Genomic DNA, 14,386 nt, shown 5'->3' on the forward strand with positions numbered 1-14,386 from the left:
AAACCTTCCCCTCTCCATCTATAATGCCACACTCCTCAAAGTACTCCCAAAGCCATCTCACAAGTTTCTTGCCACCTCAGCCCAGAGCTCATGTCACAAGGAGACTTCATTGATAAAGACATCTCACGTGATAATGAGCCTTCTCAGTGGCACATTTGAACTATCTTGAATTAACCTCTAGAGAGAAGGTGAGATTCAGGAGTGTTTCTAGACTCTTCAAACCATGTTTTATTTTAATACAGCTATCATGTCCCTTCAAAGCATCACTTGTTTAAATTACAAACTTCTAAGTAAGGGAGTTTATTTAGTTTTCTTCTCTGAAAATATTTTAAGAATAAGAGCAATGTCTACATGTCACATACACAATGGTATGAATGACCTAAAGACCTGACTTAAAAGAGGTATGTGACCTTTGGCAAGTTACTTAGCCTCTATGAGTCTCAATTTCTTCACCTATAAAACAGAAATTATAATATCTACTTCATAAAGGTGCATGATTTAAATGAGATAATGTGCTCTGTAAACTGAAAAATGGAGTTCAAATGTAAAGTACTGGAGGGAAAGTAATGAAATACCCTCTGAAAATGTTATTCCTGAAATCAGTGTTGGATTACCTATCAGGCAGACTAAGCATGTGATAATTAATAAGGCAGGGGCAGAAAAAAGAGACTAATTTGGCTTCACTAAACTCATTCAGAAATTCGCAATTAGAAAATCTAGAAGGAACTTATTTTAATTTCAGTATACTTATGCTTTGTGTTTTAAATTTTAGTATTGTTTTTATTTTTAATTTCATTAAGAATCGTATCATCTTTTCAGTGTTAAGGGCTTCTACAGTTCTTAATCTGACCTTGTTTGAGTTTGTCTTAAATAGATTCAGTAAGGACTGTGAGCAAAAGCATATAAAGCCCTGTGACATTTCAATGAAAGATATAAAGAATATATATTCTATATGTCATGTGGGTCAATTATATATTTCCTGGTATTTGCCAATTACTTAAACACAGAACTGAGAGGGATTGTGGCAGTATGAGCAAGTGCAACAAGTGTATCTCAAATCCAATATGTCTTTAAAGATGGAAACTTGGATACAAGAGATATTTGGTCATGTGGATGGAAGATGCAGCTTAACAGCACAAACAACTAATTATGCCTGCTTAAAGACCAATTACAACATCATCAAAATCCAAAGAGGGCCTTTCGTGTAGTTCATACCTGAAATTCCTTAATAGCATTTTCTAGTAACTCATAAATCCATGCCTTGTTTTGATAGAGCATGCAGGAGAAAAAGCCAAAGGCATTGTTCTGTTTCTCTCTGTAATGGCCACATGCTAAATAGGCCATGGTTCCTGTGCTGAAAGCTCTGCACTGATGAGAGTTAGCAGAGAGCCAGGCAGGGGGTTCTCCCCTTTGTTGCTGCTTTCATTTTTAAAATGAATCATAATTTCTGCATTGGATACGAAGATGGGTTTACAGCTATTAGCCATCATATTAATAATTTAGAAAATACATGCCCAATCACTTGTGTTCTTTCAATTCTCTATGAACACAGCTGCAACCCACATTAGAAGTGAGGGTGAATGGATATTTTTCAGATGAGATATTTGGGCTGAATTATTAGGGTAGCCTATACTACAAAATTACTAATAAACATTGCTTCTGCCTCAATTTAGCCTGAACTCAGTGAACCTAGCCAATGGTGACAAATCAAAAATCTGAAATGCCCAACGAATGAATCTAACTAATCAAGGAACCCTATAGGAAGTACATGCCAGGATTAATGAGCCAGTAGTTTCACCATGCCATGCTGTTATTTCTCCACATAAATGCCCTCAGATGAGATTACGTTTATGTCATGAAAAGGAGAAAACGAAGGTTACATTCTTTGAACTGGCAGGTTAACTACTGACATTACTGGAATATACATCTTTGTGGGCTGTTTTTCTTACCCTAAAAATTAAAATGTAAAGTCCATGGTACAAATTAAAAATACATTTTCTTTTTCAGGGAAAGTAGTCATTGAGGACATCAAACATAAATTGCCCCAAAGTTAGCATTTCCTCTGTGTATCTATATTCACATCTACCCTGATTTGTCCATATTGCTCCGCATCCTATTTCATGTTCAGTATCTAACATTATCTTTAGCAGGCTGCATTCCTATATCATATTTCTTTCATCATCAAGAAAAGGTAATCTAAGTGCAACATCCTTACTTCCATCAGTTGTATGCCACATATGACATTTAGTACCAATACTGAGGAGAAAATAAAGATACAAGGGTGAATATGTGTATTAGAATAAATCAATCATATAGTTACATCATAATGGACTTTTTCTAGCTAGCATGTAGTGATACTATTTGATGACAAAAAGACTACTCAGCAAAAAGTACAATTCATTAAAGGCAGGACATCTAGCATGTTGTACTTACCTACCTTGTGTTCTGATATTATTCATCATTATTGTCTTTATTGTCTTATTAAATTTAATTAGTTATTATTATAGTTTTGAGTCAGGATTACTGTTAATGATGAGTAAAAATAGTATGAGGCATTATTCTGTTGTTAGATATTATTCTCTCCCTCAAAAAGCAGAAATCTTTCAGGCTTATTATTGAGATTCTCATTCTCTGCTTTTTATCTTTGCTAAACCACCAACCTTAACAATTTAGGCCAGGTTGTCTTCCTTTATCATAATGGTATATATGACTTTAAAATGTTTAGGATTCTTAATACAAAAATCTATTGCCATAGAAACAAATATTATTCCAGAGTCAGATCAAGTGAAAAACTCTATACACTTTCATTATAATATTGATAAATAACCACTATATTATGAAATATAAGTATCTTTGAAAGCATCTATCACTTTAGTTGATTTGCAACTTCTCATCAGTGTTCTGAGTTGGCCCATTTTTTTTCAAATGAAAGATCCCATTTCCCTTGCCTTTGAGAAATACAATTTTTAAAGATTCCATTTAGCATCCTTTATTGCATTCCTACATCATAAAGTTATGCTTTATGGCAGCATAAAAAAGCTGTAAAATTAGCATCCTTGTAAACAACCTTCCATGCTCACTGGTGAAGCAATCTGTGATTTGTACTGATCTCTTAAATGTGACTTGAGATTACAGTATCCACGATTTCAATTTAAAAAAAAAAAGAGCGCTAACATAAGACAAGGGAGAATATGATGAAATCTGAGGACACGGAAAAGTATTTTTCACCTACCAATATTTAAGAAATTTGTGGTTGTGCTATTAAATGATGAGTTCTAAAATACAGAAATATCCCATTTTTATATGAAATCCCAAATTAACATTTTTTCTTATTTTAATATTTAAATGTTATCTCTAAAATACTCTTTAGAAAATGTAAAACTGAAATATTCTGTGAACCCACCCACAAATTTACCTTTAATTAAAATTCCTAAGGTAACATAAACATAAAATCATATGTTTATGATCTGATCAAATCAGATCATAAAAAGTCATGCCTTTTTGTTCTCACCTTTGAGGAGATTCCACTGTGATCTTTTAGTTGGGTAACAATTATAACAGTTCCTAAAATTCACAAGTAGCCCAGTCGCACGAAACTGTACTACTCTAGCACAAGGGTGTTTTTAAGGGTTTACACTCTGTGGCAATCAAATGAGAAATCTTCCCATGGGAAAAGGGGTGCCTTCTCAACGCCTATAATGACCATTAAATTTCAACCGCCAAAGATTGATTTTGGTTAGTCTTCTAAAGGAAGTCTGTTGATATCGAATTGCCTCCAAGTTAAAAACACCCCGGCAACCTTCTCCCTCAGACTACCGAAGAAACAGCAATTTTTACTGCTACTCTGGGGAAGTCTCCTGAGCACGTGGCTAAATTCGAGGTTCGCTCGCACGGAAACGGACCAGAGCTGCCCGGCGGGGGACGCCCTGACAGGCGCCGGCCCTTAGCCCGTCTGTCCTGGACACGCCTCTTCGGACGCGCCGTTTGCGCCCTCTGGGGAAGTCCCGGGGCGCGGTCACCTCTTTGGGCAGGCCGTGACGAAGCCTAGGCCCTGGGGGAGGCGAGAGCCGCGACCCCTCGCGTCTGCCGCGTACCTGGGCCAGACGCGCTCTGGGCGGCCCGGGGGGGACCGAGCTCCGGAGGGTGCATCAGGCGCCTGCAGCCCGGGAGGGGAGCCCTTGGTTCCATTGTACGAGGGAAACCGTTCACCCGAGAAGCTTATCGACTCTCGGGCCCTGCGTTCCGCGCCGGCAGCAGCGCCCGGAGCCCGGTCTCCGGCTCTGAAGTCTGGGCTGGCCCGGAAGTCTCGCGAGGCTCCGAGCTCGCGTGGGGCGCTCGCGGCCCGGCCTCCGCACTTGAGGCCTGCGGCCCGGGCGACTCGAGGCCGGGCCTCACTGGCCCGAGGCTTTGCTCCAGCACGCCGCCTTGCTGCGGAGACCTGGCCGCGCAACCCTGAGACTGAACCCAAGCCCACTGAAGGGCGAGGGGCTGCACGTCCCAAACGCGCGAACTGAGCGCGAATATGAGAATCCCCTAGACTAGCCCTCTTCCCCTCCCCCCACGAGCCCCTTCCCGCCATTCCAAGTCACAGCAAAACCCATCGTTCTCCATATCACATACTGAAAATGATTTTATTTTATTCATTTACATTTAACTTGATATAAACTTGTCCGGAAAAGTGAAATAATATGCTTTATATTAGCTCAAACATTTATTAAGAAAACCAAATTCCATAAATAAGCACAGACAATAAGTTAAAACATATCACAAATTGACCAGTATGTAACAAGAATGCTTTATCTACACAAAACATCCTATTTCACGTTTGTTCATTCTTAGAAAGCACTTCTGTTCTCTGGGTTTGGATTTGACCAGCACATGCAGAAAGAGCAGATTGTGTTTCTCTGTACAAAGTTGCAGGGTTGTAGATGTCCGAGTGCAGCCATCGGCGGCCGGCAGGTGGCCGAGGGGCACGAGGGACGACAGGACGGCCACAAAACAACCAAGGGCACAGAGCAGCGAGAAGAGAGAAACGGAAATGGAAGCAAACAAACCCCAGTCCTGAAGGATCTAGAAAAGAGATGTGGCTTTTGCTTTTACAAAAGGAAATTTTGCTTACATGTTTATTTTATTCTTCCTTATAAAGACTTATCAAAATGGGTAAGATCACCTCTTCTTCATTACTTGACTGCTTTAGTCTACTCCAGCCACCCAACCCACTGGCATGTTCCTCCTGAGAAGCTTTTCCTTCTATACCCTCACACAGTTGTGCTTAAGAAAATAAAAAGAAGGTAAAGTAACCGCGTCCTTATGCAAGCCAATAGAGGGCTGCATGGATGTAACAGGGTGGACGGGCCAAGGGTGGGGTAACGGGAGAGGAAAGAAAGAAGAGTTCGGATAATGAATACGAGGATAAATCAAATTACATCAGTTGGGCCCTCAGAAGAGGTGGTTGCTAGTAGATGCTTGTCCTCCTTTAAGACGAAAATCCCTAACATTGTGCTGTCCCTTGAACACGTCCGTGTGTGACCTGGGTGCACTGTGTGCGTGCGTGCGCGCGGGTGTGTAGTGTCAGAGCGAGCGCGAGCGCGAGTGTGTGTGTTTCTGCCCACAAACCAGTCCATTGGTGTCTGATTTCAGATCCTGAGTCGACTCCCTGGTAAGTAAAATGGCGGGAAGGATGCTTTTTGCCGGCCGCGGGAGGAGGGGCGTGAGGTGTGGGGAAGGAAGGGACTGGAGAGGAGGCGGCGGGCGAAGGGGGATCGTAGGTGTCGTGTCGAAGTGTGGGTGGCCGGGAGGAGGGCGCGAGCACTACGCGTGCGAGCCGCGAGGCCGGGGGAGCGGGAAGGCTGGGCAGAGGCGCTGGGGACCGGGCCGCGGGAGGAGCTGGACGGGAAGGGAAGAGGGGTTTGCGGGTGGCGGGGGGGAGGCCTCGCGGGCTGGTACTCGGGGTGAGCCCGAATGAGTGCCGGAGAGAAGCGAGGGCGAACCGAGACGGGGCGGGCCGGGGCCGGGTCGGGGCAGGGCGCTGGGGTCCCGGCGCGCGCCGGCAGGGCCTCGGGGCGGCCTGGGGGCGGTGCCGGGGGCGGAGCGGGCCGGGGCGCGGCTGCATTAAGTGAAGCTCATGGAGACTGTGTGCTCTAGCGCCTTGCGGCGGAGAGAGGCGATGCTCGTGCCCCGCCACACGTCGCTGCTGTCCGGGGAGCTGCAGAGCTGGGGCGAGCCGGAGACGTTGCTGGGGCCAGGGAGGGAAGCGGGCACCATGCCGGGGAAGGCGGGCTGGTAGAGGTGCGACTGCAGCCCGGCGCCGTTGGAACCCGCCAGGCTGTTGGACAGGCCCATAGAGTTGGGCGGCGGCCCGGCCGCCAGGCTGCACTGGGACAGAGACTGCGCCATGGCTTGCTGCCTGCCCAGCGCCGGCGGCAGCGGCAGCTGTGACACGCCCGGCATGGCGGCCGCCGCCCAGCGGGTGTCGTTGGCGTGGAAAGAGCACAGGCTGTCGCCCATGGCGGCGGCGGCGGCGGCGGCGGCTGACGGGAACTGAGGCAGGCCTGGCGTGGGCAGCAGCGTGCCAGGCGCGCGGAACACGTTGGTCGTCTTCTTGCGCTTCTTCCACTTGGCGCGCCGGTTCTGGAACCATACCTGGAGCGGACGGGGCAGGAGACAGACAGGGCGCTATTAGCGAGCCCGGTGGCCAGGAGGGGTAGGGGCTTGAACCACAGAAACCCGCACCAGTTACAGCCACCCCGCCCCAGGTGGAACAAGTGCCCTCTGCCCGACACGCCCCTACACCCAGCCAGAGACCCTGGTTGTCCACCAGCTCCTGGCAACTGGCGCCCCTTACACCCACAAGTGAGGACCCCTGCGCTCGAGTGATCGTGCCCCGGAGCGCTTCTGCACAGTGCAAACATACCAGCGTGGGCAGTGTTCATCACACCCCTGCACGCTGGCACATTCCGTGCACTGCACAGAGGCACAGGTCTGCAGGCAGGCATGTGTCAAGATCTCGACCCACAGATGTACAAATGAAGATAAACATGTGTACCCATGTGACTTAATAGCGTGTCTTATAACACTGATGGGGTATAGAATTTTCAGAAACGCTGGAAATTTGGAAATTGATGAAGGGCCGCCGTGAATGACATAGCCAGTTTCAAAATCGAAAGACAAAGGAAAACCCCTAACACCGAGGCTGACAGAGCGAAGAGGTTAATATAGCGATCCGTGTGGGAAAGTGAGCACCACGGAGCTACAATGTTGTTTCAGTCTTCTTGATTCCTCCTATATCGTGTGGTGCTACTGCCACAAGTCTCCCTGCCTCGTTCCCAAACCACTCTAAGGGCACCTTTGGGCTGTGCGGCTGTGCTGGAATCGTAGCCCTGAGCCCCAGGGCCTTCACGTCTACTCTTTTCAGGAACTTACTGAGGATGCCAAGCAACAAGGGCTCCGATTCCCTAAAGTCTCTTTTGTTTCATCTATAAAATAAAAGCAAATTTTCTGATCTGTACAAATGAAAGTAAGTCAAGTTTAAAACTCGCACTAGTTACAAATCAAATTTAATTGTGTAGACAAACCCACATGGATGTTTAAGGAGATGTTTGATAAAATATACTCCAAATGAAAAATAAGCCTCGTAGTCTTTCGTTCTTAATAGTTTCCCAGAAATTTCAGACCTTACCAGACAAATTTGCTTAGGGATGTCAATTTTACTATCCCAGGGGAAGAGTTCTGCCTGAAAGACATCAAGAAAGCTGCCTCACCAATAACCTCTCATCTCCTATTTGGATTTGACCTTTAAAAAAAAGAAAAGAAAAGAAAAAAATTGCCAGCACACCTGCTTGGCAGACTTGCAGTTTAAAATCTAGTTAGCTGGAGTTTTACTGTGCCTAAATATAAATGGTGTGGGACACATCTCAGGTACTGATTGAGTTTCTTAGAATTTGGCCAACGAAATTTGACCACCATAGTCGTGGCCAAAAAGGTTATTCATCTGTTAATCCAATCTATTTAGTGTTTACTCTGCAAGCTACATTATCAGGCGTATGGACATACCTGCCCTCATTTTGGGAAGCTAGCCATGCACATCAGTGTGTTCACATCCGTGCAAGTGAAGACACACTCTCCGCTTACCAACGACATTACAATCTAGAATTCTTAGGGCCTGGCCTTTCCAGGATACCTGCGCCTTTGCCAACCACTTTATCTTTTGCTCGTTTCTACCCCATTTCCCACATTGCTGCCTACCCTGGTGTGGGCGATAGGTAAATACGCCATGTCCCTTCCCCGCTGCAGGCCCTGAGCTGGTGGCTCAGCGGATTAATGAAGGAGCAGGCCCCTGGATGGTGGATGGGATCAATGGAGCTGGATTGAGCTGTTAGCGGCCTTCGGCGGAGAGCAACCCTCAGGAAAGAAGGAAGGCACAGCGAGGAGACCTGTGACCCACAGTCGCTTTGCAGCACCCACCCAACACTGAATGGGGGTGAGGCAGTGGACAGAATGAGCCCTAGACAGAGACAGTATCTGTGTTCAAATGTTCCCTTACCTCACATGCTGCACCCAAATATATTTTTGAAAGATATTTTACAATGTCAAGACCAGTTCCTAACACTCTGCAAGTGCCAGTGAATCCCGAGATGTTTGGTTGTTTGTGGGGGGAGGAGGACAGTTGCGGGGGGAGGAGGACAGTTGCGGGGGGAGGACTAGGGAAAGAAACAGAAGAAAGAAGGGGAGGAGGGTTATTGCCCAGATGAGTTTCAATGGAAAACACGACTTCCAGAAAGGTGTCTGAATCTAGGATCTGCTCGGGCACAGGTGGAAAAGAACAGCTGTTAAAGAACTAAATATTATAAGAATAATCGAAAAATTGTGCTCAATTATGTTTGAGGGTTAGTAGTCAAATGATGGCTACAAATTTTTTTATGTTTCATGGCTTACTGGGGTTGGGAAAAAAATCTGCATGGGGTATGAGCACCTCCGTTCCAAGCTATGATGCATATGTTTTTAAAATGTGAATGTTTCCACTTGAAAACTAGAGCATGACAGATTAAAATGCAGGCAAAACCTAAGGGAGATTTTCAGAATGCACAGATGACAACTCCAGAAAATATATTAACCGCAGCCATGAGCCAACTTTGTACTCAGTTTGAAATGCAGCTCTTCTCAGAAAATGCTTAATACAACAGTGAGAATCTAATGGAGGTTGGAATCTAAAAATCCACTTTTGTGATATCTGCTGTTACAGTAATATAGACGTACTGTAAATGTATTTTAAAATATATAGCCCGTTTAATTCCCCAGCTATAAATGGCTCAGAAATAGAGAAAGAGGGGGAGAAAAAGAGAATATTACTTTTCTCCCCTCGAAGCAAACGCTTTATGAAGATCTCATTGGAATCCAGCAAATGATTAATGTGAAGATTTGGGAGGAAATCTGGGGAGCTGTATTAAAGCCTAGATCTCAGGTTCATTTCGATCAGCCAGCCGTGAACTCTGGGCCGAATTCATTACACTTTAATAGTGCTGGGAGAGGAAGAAAATGCAATTTCTCATTCCATTAGAAAACTAGAAAATACTCTCAGCTTGTCCCCCTATTAAGATGTGGCAGGTGACAGGGCCATTCTGGGGGACACGGTCAATGGAATTACAGCACATTATTTTTGTTCGTATAAAATATTGAAAGGCAAGCCTGACTGTGCAGAAGTTATTTCACTGATTTGGTTTTTATGTAAATAAAATATTGAAAGTTAATTAATCCATGCTAGAGACTAATGATTATGCTTATTATATTGCATTTGATCGCGTAATTTGCATGATTCTCGCATTGCTGCTTAATAAGCCATTCCAGGTTATAAATAATTCTGAAATTGGTTTCTAATAATGGCATGCTATAAAAGGAATGGTTTTATTACACTAGCCAGAAAAGTGGAGCGATATCAGACATGGAATTGGCCTCCTTGTGAGTAGAGGTGTTTTAATAAATATTTAAAACTGATATATACTAGAGATGGATTAAAAATAAGTATATTGAATAATTTAGAATCAAAAAGCATCTTTAAAAACACACAACTGCAGTAAATTAAATGTTTAGGTAATTTTTAATCAGCGCAGTGGCCCACATACTGAAAAGAATGTGTGGCAATCTGTTAACTATAAAGAAAACTATGAAGTACTCATCATATAAGAACATAAACCAATTACTATTTAATTTGAATTTGGTCAAGGAGCAATGGTACAGTGAATTGTGAAGTAAATACATTTTCCATAAATTATTTTTACATTACATTACATAATGTTAATCATTTTGAAATGTTAATTAAGAAGGTTATGTTGATCTGATTACTTTTTAAACTATGGAACATTATTTTTAAAAATATTGAAATTGCCATTCTATTAAATTGTTTCTATCAGCAGCCTCAAGCTATTATCTTTGGTTGAACATTATGCTAGAGCAATTAAAGTACTTTGTCTCTTTCTTCTTGCATATTCTTTTGTGTACTTTTTGAAAATAACTATTTCTATTACATAGTTTGTATTTTATTTCATTTACAACTTTTTCTATTAAAAGAATCACTGTCATTAACCTTTGGAAGACCTAATAAAGTTTTATAGACCTCGTTTTCTTTTTTCATAAAGTCAGTTGTCCAATTATATTTTATTTGTGATTCTAAGTTCTATTTTAATTTAAACTAATTGCCAGTATGTCTAGGTTAAGACACAGCATTTTACTCTTTAAAGCAAAAGTTAATAGGTAGTATTTCTCTTAAGGAACAAAAGGCAAATTTATGAATTTTTTTGAATATACAAAATTGAACATGCGAGCAAATATTATCAGTAGCATTGATGGAAGTATTAAAACTGTATATTTTTATAAAGGTTTGAACTCAATTTCAGTTTTTAAAAAGGTAAAAGGTAAAAATTTTGAAGGGCATTAGTAATATATATCTGCACAATGCAATTAGCACTCTTTTGGTGTGTAATTTAATAGGCCTATGGTTCCAGCCTTTCGGATTTCGCTAACAAAACCACCCAGACTTATATTGAAAAAAATAGTAATCATTATGTTATTCCCTGAATATTACTTTATTAACTTGACTGTTTTAAGTCCCCAATGACATTCATTTACCAATTATTAGAAAAGAAGCGTGTGCTACTATTCCAGACTATCTCTAAAATGCTAAATGGAGACAGAAATATTCAACACTGTGATTATGGACACCCTCGTCGCTTACTTCTTATATGAAATGTAAAGTAACTGAGATCTTTAGAGTTAATTTCTAAAAACAGGTAGATCTGGTTTAACGGATTAATCAAGTAGACACCCAGGATACCGGACAGAAAATACCAACGTCCAACATAGCAAAGGAAGATTTTTCAGCACCCTGGATAGCTCAAGACTAACTGCGTGTCTTGGAATTTCACCTCCAGGCACCAGTCCATAAAATATTTGATATGTTGTTTTCATCCTTTTAAAAAGCGGGGAAAAAAATCTGGGATTTATAAGGCGTATAGTTTTATACCGCAATTTTCAGAAAAAAGTTATAAATGTGATTTTCTGGGTTATATATAATTTACAGCTTGGAGTGTAGTTGGAGGAGAGTAAGGGTCAGCAATGATTTCGTCTACTACTTGTCAACCTTGCCAGCCCTAATGTCCCTTCTTCGGATCGGATATCTATAACAGAAAGACTTTATTCCCCACCCCCAACCAAACCCACCACCAGTTTCCTTAGGGGAATTTAAGCAAAACAAAACAGGGCTCACAGGTTGTGGGAGATCTGCGCATTGTTAGACCACCAAAGTTCAAATCCCTTGCACACATCAAAGCTAGGCGGATTTTGCCTAAGAGCAGCGGCACGGTGATATTCAAGAGAATACTTAATGCCACACTGTGAAACCGGGTGTGGCTCTTTTTTAAAAGGCGCCCATTACGACGCATTTCTTCTTTTTTCATGTTTTCTGTTTAATTGTTGCATTTTCCTATTTATCCAGAAACGTAACACAAACTCATTAGGAGATAATGAAATATTTGTCAACAATGCGAGCTAGGGTTGAGGTGAGCGCTCGGCTTAGCCGCTTGCGAGACGCATAGGTTGCCTTCTCTGTAGGAGGGAGGCGAACCTGGCAGCCCAACAATGCCGGGTTTCGCTTTTGAGAAGTTCCTGCGGGAATGTGGCTTTATTGGCAGGAGATGGGGGCTCTGCGTGTCCATTGGAGGATGACGATTGGGACAAGTTTCTGGGCAGAGAAGGAGCTAACTCAACCCAGGAACACATAGACAACCAGAGTGCGGCCCAGGATCCTGGAAAGGGAAGGAAAGACCCCGTTCTCTTTGCCCAAATCCTCCTGTCCCCTCCTTGCCTTCTGTCCCAGCGCCCAAGCTCCACGTACCTGAACTCGGGACTCGGTCAGGCCGATACGCAGTGCCAGCTCTTCTCGCATGAAGATGTCGGGGTAGTGAGTCTTGGCAAAGCTCCTCTCTAACTCGTTGAGCTGTGCGGGGGTGAAGCGCGTCCGGTGGCGCTTCTGCTTCTGTTGGCCCTGCTGCTGGCCGGCTTGGCTGGGGTTCGGGCCGCCCTGGGGCCCGGGCTGCTTGTCCGGGTCTTTGGCGCTCACCGCCAGCGAGGCCGGGGCAGAGCCCACTGTGGTGATGTCCTCCCCAGGCAGCAGAGTGGCTCCCTCGACTGGGTCAGAGTTGGGCGCCAGGTCCCCCGGATGGCCCCCGGGGTCGGAGCCCCCCACGCCCAGCCTACACTTCACCGCCTCCCGGTGGCCCAGAAGCTCGGCGGCATCTTTCATACCTGAGGAAGCAAGGGGATCGTGGTCACTACTTTCCTGGAGATGCCAGGAGGCACTGTCTTCCCCGAACGGTCCTCCTTCAGCCCGATCCTCGGCTCCCTGCGCCGCGCCCACGCTTGCCCTACGGACGAAACTCCCAGAGTACTCAGCTGGGTTCCCCAAGACTTGGACAGCCAAGCTGAAATAACATCTCCCGGCCTTTCCCCTTCTCTTCGCAGCAGGCTCCAGTAGTAAACAGCACATGCTTTCATCTCTCCCACAATAAAATACTCCCAGTCCCGGCAATAAAACATGCCTCCGAGTCCCTTTCATAAACCGTACCCCCAGCGCCCCAGGAAATCAAAAGCAAATCCTTGGACCCGAGGGGAAATAAAGGAACAAAATTAGACGATTCTCAGTTGCTGCCCCACCTGCGCTTAGGCAGACTGATGAACTCTACCTCTGGCCCTCAGCAGATTCCTTCTCACTTTCGGAAGATGGATATGTCTCCAAGCCTTCCAGCCCCCGAAATCAACCCAAATCAGCTCCGCCTCCCCCTCAAATCAGAGAAAGTGTTTGGAAAATGGGGTCACATCCATCATCAAAGATTCCCAAACCGGAAACCCAGAACCCAGCAACCCAGATGACATTAAGAAAACTAGAGTGAACTCTATAGACATAACAGTGAATCAAACTTTAAATAATTCAACTTTTCTTTCCGGAGAAATAAAAGACGCGTTGCTTTCAGCCATTGGAACGCCAAGTCCCTTGGAGAAGGTGGGGATGCCTGTGAGGGTGAATCTAGCTTTTCTTCTCCTCAACCAGCACACTTAAGCAAATCCACCTCGATGGCAGTCGCTTCTCCTTCATGCCAGGGTTTTAGAAAGTCAACCACGCTTAGATGAGAAGGGAAAGTGGCGGTGAGGAGAGAGGAAGAGAGGGAAGAAAGAAATCCCAAATCAAAGCAAACGGGAGGGAAAGCGAACGAGAGAGAAACACTTCCAAACAAGTGATCACGGGGCAGACCGCCTTTGGAAAAAAAAAGGGGGAGGGAAAAAGAGAAAAAATAAGAAAAACAAAAAGTAACAACATCCCCCAACTCCTTTTTTGGATCTACATATTCCATAGATTTTTTTTTTTAAAGACGATGTTAAATCAAATTAAACTTTAATGCAGCACAATTACTTTTAAAGAAATTAGTCCATTTAGGGCGCATTAAGGTAAAATAAGGAACAAATTGACAATTTCCTGCCCTGGCTTCTCCTGGCTGCCCGGGCGAGAGGCGCGCACTCACCTAGCCTGGCGTCCAGGAGGTCGGCGTGAGACAGCATCGCGCACCGCTCCAGGGCGAAAGCCGTTCCCCCCCAAATTTTAGCGGCTTTGGGTTATTTAAAATAGATATAAGCTATAAGCTATACGATATAGATATATATAGATCACCTAAATGAAAGAAAATTCGGTTTGTGGTTAAAAAGGGGGCTTCTTGCATTATAATGTCCTTTAGAGAGACGGGGAGGTGCTTAACAGTTGAATGAACCCGTGAGCAGCTCTGCGAGGGGACCAATCAGGAGGGCAGCCTGCAAATGTCAGCGCCCGAAGAGTCCCCCACTCCGC

At 44.4% G+C, this 14,386-nt stretch overlaps 1 protein-coding gene across 1 annotated transcript; it reads right to left on the bottom strand.

The window, feature by feature from the left end:
- Positions 1-6,111: 6,111 nt before the first annotated feature.
- Positions 6,112-14,103, bottom strand: OTP (orthopedia homeobox). Its single transcript, XM_063083513.1, has 3 exons — positions 14,067-14,103; positions 12,386-12,795; positions 6,112-6,642 (listed from the first exon to the last, which is right to left on the bottom strand). The coding sequence occupies exons 1-3, from the start codon at positions 14,101-14,103 to the stop codon at positions 6,112-6,114; spliced, it is 978 nt and encodes a 325-aa protein (XP_062939583.1).
- Positions 14,104-14,386: the final 283 nt, after the last annotated feature.

This window comes from Cynocephalus volans, chromosome 2 (genome assembly GCF_027409185.1).
Source record: "Cynocephalus volans isolate mCynVol1 chromosome 2, mCynVol1.pri, whole genome shotgun sequence".
Taxonomy (NCBI): domain Eukaryota; kingdom Metazoa; phylum Chordata; class Mammalia; order Dermoptera; family Cynocephalidae; genus Cynocephalus; species Cynocephalus volans.

Bases quoted from the DNA above. Each gene is read 5' to 3' on its own strand.
- OTP (XM_063083513.1), bottom strand. From the start codon at position 14,103: ATGCTGTCTCACGCCGACCTCCTGGACGCCAGGCTAG. The intron at 12,796-14,066 runs GTGAGTGCGCGC...TTGCTTCCTCAG, and splicing joins CCTCCTGGACGCCAGGCTAG to GTATGAAAGATGCCGCCGAG. The intron at 6,643-12,385 runs GTACGTGGAGCT...CGTCCGCTCCAG, and splicing joins TGACCGAGTCCCGAGTTCAG to GTATGGTTCCAGAACCGGCG.